The 12,119-nt window shown below is 35.0% G+C and overlaps 1 protein-coding gene across 1 annotated transcript in view; it reads left to right on the top strand.

The window, feature by feature from the left end:
- The first annotated feature begins 6,393 nt into the window (after positions 1-6,393).
- Positions 6,394-12,119, top strand: part of snx6 (sorting nexin 6) — a 32,234-nt gene continuing 26,508 nt past the window's right edge. The window contains exons 1-2 of the mRNA NM_001030217.2: positions 6,394-6,419; positions 6,558-6,608. Coding sequence (NP_001025388.2) covers positions 6,414-6,419; positions 6,558-6,608 — 57 coding nt within the window. The 5' untranslated portion in view covers positions 6,394-6,413. The remainder of the gene's footprint in view (positions 6,420-6,557; positions 6,609-12,119) is intronic.

Here is a 12,119-nt window from a genome sequence, read left to right as displayed (position 1 = left end):
AGATGGTTCATCCCTACTGTCACTTGACACCTTTACAGTGCAGTTATTTTAATTTTGATTAAATAATAAGCAGAAAAAAATGCGAATGTACTATAAGTTAGCGTCTAATGGGAAAGGGCAGGGCTATTGTGAGGGCGGGATGAGTGAGTATGCATAGGTTGTAAATTACACTTAGATTTACATTTAGTCATTTAGCAGACGCTTTTATCCAAAGCGACTTACAAATGAGGACAAGGAAGCAATTTTCACAACTAAGAGCAACAATGAATAAGTGCTATAGGCAAGTTTCAGGTCTGTAAAGTCTAAGAAGGGAAGTATTAGTAGTATTAGTAATTTTTTTTTTTTTTTTGGTACAGTTAGTGTGATATTCAGAGAGGCAATTGCAGATTAGGAAGTGTAGTGGAGAGTAAATAGTTGAGTTTTTAGTCGTTTCTTGAAAGTAGCGAGTGACTCTGCTGTTCTGATGCAGTTAGGGAGTTCATTCCACCAACTGGGCAGATTGAGCGTGAGCGTTCGCGAAAGTGATTTCTTCCCTCTTTGGGATGGAACCACGAGGCGACGTTCATTCACAGAACGCAAGTTTCTGGAGGGCACATAGATCTGCAGAAGTGAGAGCAGATAAGAAGGAGCAAGGCCAGAAGTCACTTTGTAGGCAAACATCAGAGCTTTGAATTTGATGCGAGCAGCAACTGGCAGCCAGTGCAAACGGACTAGCAGTGGAGTGACATGTGCTTGTTTAGGTTCATTGAAGACAACTCGTGCTGCTGCGTTCTGGAGCAGTTGAAGAGGCTTGATAGAGTTAGCTGGAATGTGATTTTTTTTTCTTTCTTAGTGAATTTCTTTTCTCTCAAAAATGTGACGTGAAGTTTTCCCAGGATAAATGCATAAAAATAATAAAAGATACAATTTTCTGCCATTACAAACATTCTCTCAATCACCCCTGGTGGTCAGACTGTGCAAACACCCCAGTTTGGGAACGGCTGATGTAGTGTGTTAAATAGCTGTTTTGAAAAGTCTGCAGTTTCAAACCTCAAAACGCAGGTTAAATGTTGTTGTTGTCTACCAATAGAAAGATCCGACTCCCTGAAACGAGTCGTCAGTAATTTATTCTGTTTTCCTGCACGTGTAACGGAGGCCAGCTAGTAAGTGCTGTGCAGTTAAACCTCACTCCTGTGCTCTAGCGGCAGATGCTAGAGGCCATGGTCTTAAGCCTCCTTGTTAGAGCAACCTACTCCCTTGCGGAAGGTCACCGTTTCAAAACCAGCTCGGAACGGGTTGGGTGGCGTAGGACTGGTGGGGTTACACACAATCAATGTGTTTTTTTCTTTTATTGATGATGAAATGATATTTAACTGATATTTTTGGATGTTTTATGTCTGTCGACTATAAATAATCAAACCTGCCAGTAGGTGGCAGCAAACTTTTTTAAATGATTCAGCATGCTAGCAGTAAGTGGTTGACCAATCAAAATAGACTGTGTCATGAATCGACCAATCAAAGGAGAGTAGACTCTGGAAAGGGGGGTTTAAAACACTTTCTTGAACAAACCATTTTAGACACAGAGTGAAAAGCTGATGCTTCAATGCAAGAGAATTTAAGTATTTTTTTTTTTTACTTTGGATGAATGTAAACCTTGTGTACCTCCAAAACAAAACGAACAAACTTTTAAAGTAGCACATCACGAGGGTATTTCATGGTCATTCTAGTTAACAGAACACTATATGGTCAGTTGTGTGAACTTGCTGTGTCTAATGCGGTGAAACATAACCTGCTGAGGGAATATCAGTATTGCTTGTTGCAGGGTCACAAGATTTTACTCGAGGACAATGTTACTCAATATGTTTATATGAATGCCCACGTCTGTGATACTGATGCCTGTATTTAATTTCTCAATATCTGTTTATGTCCTGAGCTGGTGTTTTGTTATTTCATCATCATATAAAAGCCAAAAGTGTACGCTTTATAGACCATTTTAAGGGATGTAAACAAAAACAGCGGTCCCAACATATTTCCTGTTTTACATTTTTAATTTCTATACCTTTCGAGATTTCAAAAAGAGCCACATATTGATAGATATTGTTATGATAGCTGTTTAAACATTAAGTTATGATTGAATTGCCTCTTGTTACAGTTATGAAATAGTTTGATAACAAGCAGGAAATGTTCATGGGCTACACAAGACTAGCCTATTTATTTATAACTTATCACTTTTTTTGTATTATAGCCCAGAGTACAGTAGGTATATGCAGTAGCAAACAGGTTAAAAGCAATCTGAATTAATTATAATCCACATTTGAAGTTGGTATCTCAAAAAAAATTGCTTTCAGTAATAGGTAAGATTTAGTTTGGCTGCAGTACCAGACATCACCACCAGGTGAGATTCAGAGGTGACCATACAAGGCGCAGTAGGTAGTGTTGTCGCCTCTGGTTCGAACCTCGGCTCAGTCGGCGTTTCTGTGTGGAGTTTGCATGTTCTCCCTGCCTTCGCAGGGTGCTCCGGTTTCCCCCATAGTCCAAAGACATGCATTACAGGTGAATTGGGTAGGATAAATTGTCTATAGTGTATAAGTGAGTGTGTGGATGTTTCCCAGAGATGGCTTGCGGCTGGAAGGGCATCCGCTGCATAAAAACGTGCTGGATAAGTTGGCAGTTCATTCCGCTGTGGCAACCCCGGATTAATAAAGGGACTAAGCCGACAAGAAAATGAATGAATGAATGAATGACCATAAAAGTGCGCCCCCTATGTGATCGCATTTTTCATACTTCTGACAATATTTGTAAAGTAGACATACAATTATGAAATAGTAGGGGGAGATTGGTGGTATTTGATTTGTATTTAGTCTCTAAAAAACATCCAAAACATCTAATAAAAAAAAAAAAAACATTTTTACATGTGGATTGCTGTAGCAAAGTAATGCTTTACGGCTATGATGAGTATCCTTGTTGCAAATCAATAAATAATTGTTGCTTAATAATAACTGTCATAATCAGTCAGATATGGAAACTATTATTTTTAAGCTTTCAACTGATATATGGTTTGTCATGGTTGCTTTATTTTTTTACTACAATATTAAGGTTTAAATATGTAACCATAAGAGCTGCAACAGGATTTAGGGTGAAGGTAATTGTGTTTTAATCTATTAAACTTCCTACTAAATAAAAACAATAGTAATATATGCATTCCTTTCCAAAGAAACATTTGTCGATTAAGATTTAATTGCAAAAAAAGTGATGTAAACTAGAGGTTAATGTAGCTGGGCTTCCAGCTAACTCTATCAAGCCTCTTCAGCTGCTCCAGAATGCAGCAGCACGAGTGGTCTTTAATGAACCTAAAAGAGCACATGTCACTCCGCTGCTCATCCGTCTGCACTGGCTGCCAGTTGCTGCTTGCATCAAATTCAAAGCTCTGATGTTTACCTACAAAGCGACTTTTGGCTTTGCTCCTTCTTATCTGCTCTCGCTTCTGCAGATCTATGTGCCCTCCAGAAACTTGCGTTCTGTGAATGAACGTCGCCTCGTGGTTCCATCCTAAAGAGGGAAGAAATCACTTTCCCGAATGCTCGCGTTCAATCTCCCCAGTTGGTGGAATGAACTCCCTAACTGCATCAGAACAGCAGAGTCACTCGCTATTTTCAAGAAACGACTAAAAACTCAACTGTTTAGTCTCCACTTCACTTCCTAATCTGCAATTGCCTCTCTGGATATCACACTAACTGTACCCAAAAAAAAAAAAAAAAAAAAAAAAACTAATACTTTCCTTCTTAGACTTTACAGACCTGAAACTTGCCTATAGCACTTCATTGTTGCTCTTATAGTTGTGTAAATTGCTTCCTTGTCCTCATTTGTAAGTCGCTTTTGATAAAAGCGTCTGCTAAATGACTAAATGTAAATGTAAATGTAGAGGTTAAATGATTTTCGAATACGTTTGTTTGTTTTTTGCATGTTAATGGGCTTTTTAATCATATAATATATGTCTCATATAGCAAAATATCTCTGTCCCAGCTCTGGTCCACAACATCAGCTTTTGCTTGGCCCACATGCCGCAGTGAATTACGGTACATGCCTGGACCAAGTCTGGCTTCCATACAAGGGCCAAACATGGACCATATCTGGGCCAAGTCTCAGCCAAATTAATGACCCATAACTGATGTTGGTGTGTCATGACCGCAATTGAAATTGATAAACCCATGAATCTTTGTGCTTTAGGCACACTATAGGCGTGCTTTGTCTTGAAGTGACTTGATTAGTAGAATTGATATATTTTTATTTGAAAATAATAACAAGGTTTTTTTTTTTTTTTAATTTGGGTCAAGATAGGCCAAGCTTACATGGGCCACATATCAATTATTAACATCTGGGCCAAATACTACAATTTATATCTGGCCCATCTATTGTGTGCCACCCATAGGTGCCACCTTAAAGATAGTGACACCTCTGGGCCATGTTTGGTCCACATGCAGTATGCCAGTGCCGGATGAATGCCTGCTGTGCCAGATTTATGCCAAATCTGGGCCAGAATTCTTTGCTACCTGGGGTATTTTGTGTACAGGAATCACTTACAGGTGGGCTGCAATTTTATGATGGACAGTTTTCTGGAGGTCTGGCCTTTGCTAGGTCTAAGTTTTGCCAGTCTGTCAGTAACCACAAACTATAGGCCGTACTAATATGTGATACGGCATGAATATTATCTGGAAATTTGTGATAAAAATAGCTGTTCAATTCTGCTGAAGTCTTTTAAACTTGTGTGACCTGAATGACTGAGTGGGCTATTTCAATAGATCTCCATCAGGTGAGGAAGAACAGGAGTGTTTGTCGCCCTCTAGTGCTCAGTGATCACATCAACACACAAACGTTGACGGTAAGAAATTTTGTTTTGTACAGACCATAGACTGAACATTACATAATGACAATAATTAAATATAATAATTACATAATTTTTAATTTTGTTTCTGTATATGTGTATGCAAATCTTCATAACTCATCAATAATATAACAAGAACACAAAGAATAAAGACAAACAAATAAATAAATCACAAGGATATTTAGACTATGGAGTGCCAAACCTGCAAAAATTACAAATTAAAAATGAATCAATTAATTAATAAATAAATAAGTAAATACAAAAATAGACAAACATAAAGTTATAAAATAAATTAATTAAGTATAAATGACAAAAAAGGCAAAAAATAATAAACAAAGGAACAAATAATACAAAAATAATTAATGACTAATTGTAATTAAAACACAATATTTTTGTAAAGTTTTGTAAAGTAATTTGTTATAATTTTATTATTATTATTATTATTATTATTATTATTTAAGTCTGTATTTTTATTCTATCTATCTCATGACAGATTATTGTGTATAATATAAAAACAGGCGGTTCATTCCACTGTGATGGCCCCTAATAAATCAGAGACTAAGCTGAAGGAAAATTAATTAATGAATAAATAATATGGAAACAGTGCATTGAGATCTATCTATCTACTAATTAGTTAATTAATTACTTTTTTAACACAGACACACCAGGGAAAAAGAAAGTGCAGTTTCAAGATTCCCACAGAAATCAGTCAAGTTTGGTGAAGGAAAAATCATTGTTTTGGGTTACATTCAGTATGGGGGCGTACGAGAGATCTGAAAAGTGGAAATATCAACAGCCTAAGTTATCAGGATATTTGTGCTGCCCATTACATTACAAACCACAGGAGTGGGCAAATTCTTCGGCAGGATAGCGCTCCTTGTCATACTTCAGTCTCCACATCAAAGTTCCTGAAAGCAAAGAAGGTCAAGGTGCTTCAGGAATGGCCAGCCCAGTCACCAAATATGAACATTATTAAGCATGTCTGGGCTAAGATGAAGGGGGAGGCATTGAAGATAAATCCAAAGAATCTTGATGAACTCTGGGAGTCCTGCAGGAACGCTTTCTTTAGCATTCCAGATGACTTTATTAATAAGTGATTTGAGTCATTGCAGAGATGTATGGATGCAGTCCTCCAAGCTTATAAGAGTCATACACAATATTCATTCTTTTCCCACTGCAGCATGACTTTATATTCTATACTGGACATTATTTCTGTTAAGTGACAAGACTTTTAAGAAAAGTCAGGCCTTACTGTCCTAATTAAATCATTAAAAATCAAGACATGCTCATATTTTATTTTGGTAAAATAAGCGTAATCTATAGGTCTTTGCCTTTCATATAAGCCACTTCTGATACCAAATGATCAACTAAAAGTTATTATTTATTGTTCCTAAAACTTGTATAAGCGACAAGACTTTATTGAGGTAGTGTACATAGCAAACATAAAAGTTAATGTGCTCTTGTCTTGAGCACTTGAAGACTCCGCCTCTCAGATCTGCTGCCTCGCTGACGTCACGCGCTCCGCCACATTCATACTCCACCCGCAGCAGCCATGATGGTGGGTGCCTTTCTCTCTCACTCCCTCCACCTTCATCCTTTACACCAGATTTCACCCAATGCGTCGAGAAATAACGCGCATCTGTCGTCTTTACACCCCAATCGTCCATGTCTCACCTTTCTGTCTGTCTCTCCACAGCAAGAAGGGCTGGACGACGGTCCCGATTTTCTTTCAGAAGAGGACAGAGGAGTAAGTTTTCCCCTTTTTTCCTTATTTCTATTGCCTTTTTGTGCTCCTATTCCGAGTCGTGTTCGTTTGTTGTCGTGTTAAGAGAGTGTGTGTGTTTGCTGGTGTCATTGTGGCCTGTGTGTGTGTATAATATATATGTGTGTGTGTCCTATTTGAGTCCGTCCGCTCACTTCCTTCTGACAAACCTCACACACATACACACTAACCTGTGTGTGTGTGCACAATAATTCGCCTTTTACACCCTGTAGTCTTATGTTTAGGCTGAAACTAGGACAAGAACCCGCAAGCCACATTATGCCACGAACAGATTTGATGTTAGCTTGTTTAATTAGCCTGTTAAAGTTAAAGAATAAGCCACCTCTGTGTGTGTGTCAGTGTCTGTCATCGAGCTGTTGCTTTATTATGTAGTGCAAATGATGTGGCCAGTGTTGTTTTAGTCATATTCTTTGACTGATTATAGTGTGTATAATATGTAAACATGATGTTTAGCTAAAGTTTTATAGTCAGACCCTCTCCTTAATAATATAACATCAGGAAAGTGTGCTTTGCTAATTTTGTATAGTGAAGTCATATTAGCAGCCAATGACTATCAGAGTACAACATTGTTCACAGGCAATTAAATGTTGTTTCGGAGTCATACATCATGGTCACAAGCCTCTTTGACCACATTGAAGCCTATTGATTAGATATATAAACCATACCTGTCAACATTGGCATGTGAAAATAAGGGATATGCCCACCCTAATAAGAGATTGCCCCGACTTCCCAAGCCCTCTTTAATAAATCCCAAATTGCTAAATATGTTCATTTGGAGTTGTTTCATTATAAATAAACAGTTAAATGGTCAGTAATATGTTTTATTATTATTATTTACAAAAGTAAAAATAGGGCGAGGCGGTGCAGTAGGTAGTGCTATCGCTTCACAGCAAGAAGGTCGCTGGTTCGAACCACGGCTCAGTTGGCGTTTCTGTGTGGAGTTTGCATGTTCTCCCTGCCTTTGCGTGGGTTTCATCCGGGTGCTCCGGTTTCCCCCACAGTCCAAAGACATGCGGTACAGGTGAATTGGGTAGGCTAAATTGTCCGTAGTGTATGAGTGAGTGTGTGGATGTTTTCCAGAGATGGGTTGTGGCTGAAAGGGCATCCGCTGCGTAAAAACGTACTGGATAAGTTGGCGGTTCATTCCGCTGTGGCAACCCCGGGTTAATAAAGGGACTAAGCCGACAAGAAAATGAATGAATGAATGAAAAGAAAAATTAGCAGCAAATACATTAGCAAACAGTTAAGCTAATTAAAATTAAAAGCTATTATAATGAAATAGAATCAAGCTATCAAATCTCATCACTTACACATTCAGATTAAAAACGGGGTTCTTACGGCTGCTGGAAATTCTAGAAAATGCTTGATTTTTAATATAGTGTTTTCAAGGTTAGAAAAGTGCTTGGATTTTTGGACAAAGTGCTTGAACTTGCTGGGCTCGAAATTGTGACTGTTTTGGTTGCATATGCGCACAATTTTGTCCTTGTGACCTCAAAATATATTTGGGAGCATATGTGCGAGTGCATGAATTGTTGTCGTGCGACCAGTTTTCATTGCAAAATGTTCACGGCATGCATGTATTTCTGGAGCTAATAATATCCCAAAATCTGAATTTGAATCGTGTTAAATGGAATTAACAATTGTAAGTTAATAAAGCTGATTATATGCTATTAAAATGTTAACTGGAGTTTCTTAACTTGATTAATGAACATCTGAAATTTAAGACAGCTTAATTTTTTAAGGCAGATTTTTATAGACATATTTTCAAACTTCAGATTTGTTTTGGTTCTGAATTCAAAGACTGTAGATATTGGGACGTTAAAAACAGTTAAAGTTTTTAAAAATTTAAACCAACACAATTCAAATTCAGATTCGTTTGGCACTATTAGCTTCATGCGTATTTAGAACATATTCACCCAGAATGCATCTTTGCACCTGAAACGCCAGTTCAATGACTGTTAAAAAAAAAAAATAGCAATGCACTTGAAATATCATGAACGACTAGTCATGAAAGTTTGGTACTACACCCAAACAAAATCTGACTGTGAGCTCATTTCTTGAGATATCAACTTTAGGTAGAAAAAGACCAAACTTAAAAACATACTTCATCCAATAACTGAATTTTTTAAAATTTATTTTTTAATAATTTTTGGGTGAACTATCACAATATATCTATGGTCTAAAGCAGGGATCACCAATCTTGGTCCTGGAGGGCCGGTGTCCCTGCAGGGTTTAGTTCCAAATTGCCTCAACACACCTGCCTGGATGTTTTAAGTATACCTAGTAAGACCTTGATTAGCTTGTTCAGGTGTGTTTGATTAGGGTTGGAGCTCAAATCTGCAAGACACCGGCCCTCCAGGAACAAGTTTGGTAACCACTGCTCTAAAGTATTCAACAATTTAAGTTGAAGTGTCATATATTGTGTTTTTAAAATAGCAAAGTGCTGGAAAAGCATACAAATGCATCTTGAAAGTGCTGGAATTTGAAGTTGGAAAAGGTGTAATAACCCTGTAAAAAGCAGCGAATGAATCACTTATTTATTTAGATTTTTTCGTTTGTTTACATTAAATAACAGATGTTACTTTAAAAATGCACACATCTAAAGTTATAATGAAATCATTTGATTGCTTTCCTAACTTTTTATGCTCATTTAGGATGAAATTAGTTGTGTTTGAAAAAAAACCCACCAAGATCGACATCTTTAGATTATTATTAATTATGTGTATATGTGTTGAAACACGCACCGAAAACCCAGACTTTCACTCCGCTTCAAATCGCGTGTACATACCTAGCGTCTATTTAGCACTATTGAGCCGGTCAGCTGACAGTCACGCACTGCTACATGATTGTTTTTAGGATTGCATATGAAGGCGAGACGAGACAAGGGAATCCTGCCGTTTTTATATTTATTTCAAAGTGTTTTCATGCCCAAACAAAGGATCGATGGTAGATCGTATGGGCCCTTAGAAACATCCTAAATCCTTGATTGACTGTAAACAATGTCATACTTTGATCATTGTGCTAATATAATTTCCTTATTTAGAAATTGCAAGAAATACTTTTCTGAAATAATGTTTTTAAAGAGAAAGTCTGAATGTACGAAGATAAAACCAGCTTCAGCCCAGTCTGATTATTGGGTGTACAAAATAGAAACTGTGCTACATCATCATGCAAAATTAAACAGAATAATGTAAACATGTTGAGGTGAAGTTGGTTTTATTTATTCGTTCACAACATTTGAAATGCTCCATATCTTGTTTACCACACTACTTTGAATATTCTGTCTAAAATCGCTTGTAAGTATGACTTCAAAACAACATTAGCACTATTAAATGGACTTAAAAAATACTGGGTTCCACACAATCCCTTCATCTCCTCTCATCACAAATCCATTAAGTTAACTCAATGGTTTTTACAATTTCAAGTTAATTGAACAAACAAACAGTCAAGTTGTCACTAAAAAACCCCTCAGAAACTGTGTTGCACAGCTCATTTTAAATAATAAGTAACAGTAAAGAGAAAGTAGCAAAAATATTTTATCATGAATGTTGTACTTTAATAGTCATTGGCTGCTAAGATGATTTCTCCATTTATAATTCGCAAAGAATAATATTCTGAAATATATTATTAAAGAGAAAAAGTCAGAATGTGTGAAAATAAACCAACTTTACCCTAATCAATTTTCAAGTTTTGAAATATTAAGCGGCTTGGAAATGTTGCTTTCATTTTAATCTTATTGCATATAATAATAATAATAATAATAATAATAATAATAATAATAATAATTAACTATTTAAATAAAATAAAACTAATATTTTTTCTTTTTTTTATTAAATGTAATCTGTACCCTTAGATATTAAAATAAATATGAATTTAAGATGGAAATAAATAAAGTAATTGTGTTGCTTTCATATTTATTTATTTATTTTACTAAATAGCTAATAATAATTATAATAATAATATTTTAATTTATTCTACTCAATAGGTAATGATGATAATTATAATAATAGTATTTATTATTTTATTATTATTATTATTATTATTATTAACAATTTAAATAAAACAAATATTTTTGCTTTTGCATAAATGTAATCTGCAACCTTTTGAAATTAAAATAAATATAAATTAATAATAATAATAATAATAATAATAAACTATTTAAATAAAATAAAACAAATCTTTTTGTTTTTGCATAAAATGTAGACTGTAGAGTTTTTTTTTGCATGTGAATGATCTTTTTATCTGCACCCTTTGAAATTAAAATAAATATGAATTTCAGATTCAAGGAAATACAATATTGTTGCTTTCATGTTCAGTTATTTGTTTTACTTATTAGATAATAATAATAAAAATAATAACAACAACAAAAACAACAATGATAATAAAATATTTAAATTAAATAAAAGAAATATTTTTGCTTTGCATAAAATGTAAACTGGACTTGTGCATGTGAATGATCTTTTCTCATCTGCTCCCTTTGAAATTAAATTAAATATATTTAGGATGCAAGTAAATTAAATAATTGTGTTACTTTCATATTTATTTTCATATCAATTAAGAATATATATATTTCATATTACTTAAGTAATACTTTCATATTTACTTTCATATCTATTAAGAATATATATATTCATATTCTTAATAGATGATGATGATGATGATGATGATAATAATTATAATAATAATAGGTAACTATTTAAAATAAAATAAAACAAATCTTTTAGCATAAAATGTAGACTGTGGAGTTTGAGAAATATGAACTTCAGATTCAAGGTTTTGAAATAGTGTTGCTTTCATATTAATTTATTTGATTTTATTTTACTTAATATTTACTAAAGATGATGCATTTAAGATGCAAGTAAAGGAAATTGTAGATCGTGCATGACAGTAATTTAATATTGGGCTTGGGGCAAACATGACATCAAAACATTTCCTTAAAATACTAAACTAAAGAATAAAACGAGGATTAGCATCTGATATAATGTGATGAAGATTGTATATGTAATTTCACACACTTGTAAAGTGTTGTAAAAGTTTGAGAATACTTTAAAAAAAAAGTAAGAACCCTGATGTAAGCACCAGGTAAACCAGTATTTTGATGAGGCACGTTGTCACTCTCTCTTCATTGCAAACAAAAAGGGTCAGTTCACACGTGAATTGCATACATCATTATTATGCGACATGACTTGCTCCAGACTGTCGCGAACACACTAAGAAAAGACTGTAGAGGCTGTACATACTGTTTGGTTTCTCTAACAGACTGATCATTTCACTTCATACTACCTTGATGCATCACCAGGAGCCAGATACAAGTCTTTAATATTGTAGCAGAAAATGTGTGGGTCTTTGGGGACAAGTGTTTTTTAGAATTAAAATACTTTATTCTAAAGTCACAACCATGTTTTAACCATAGTATTTGCTTAATTATTACCACAATTTATATAGCTATTGTAACTCTGACAGTGAGTTCATTAA

Source organism: Danio rerio, chromosome 17, assembly GCF_049306965.1.
Source record: "Danio rerio strain Tuebingen ecotype United States chromosome 17, GRCz12tu, whole genome shotgun sequence".
In the NCBI taxonomy this organism is placed as follows: Eukaryota; Metazoa; Chordata; class Actinopteri; order Cypriniformes; family Danionidae; genus Danio; species Danio rerio.
The sequence above is the reverse complement of the archived record's forward strand: the minus strand, read 5'-3'. Positions and strand labels throughout refer to the sequence as shown.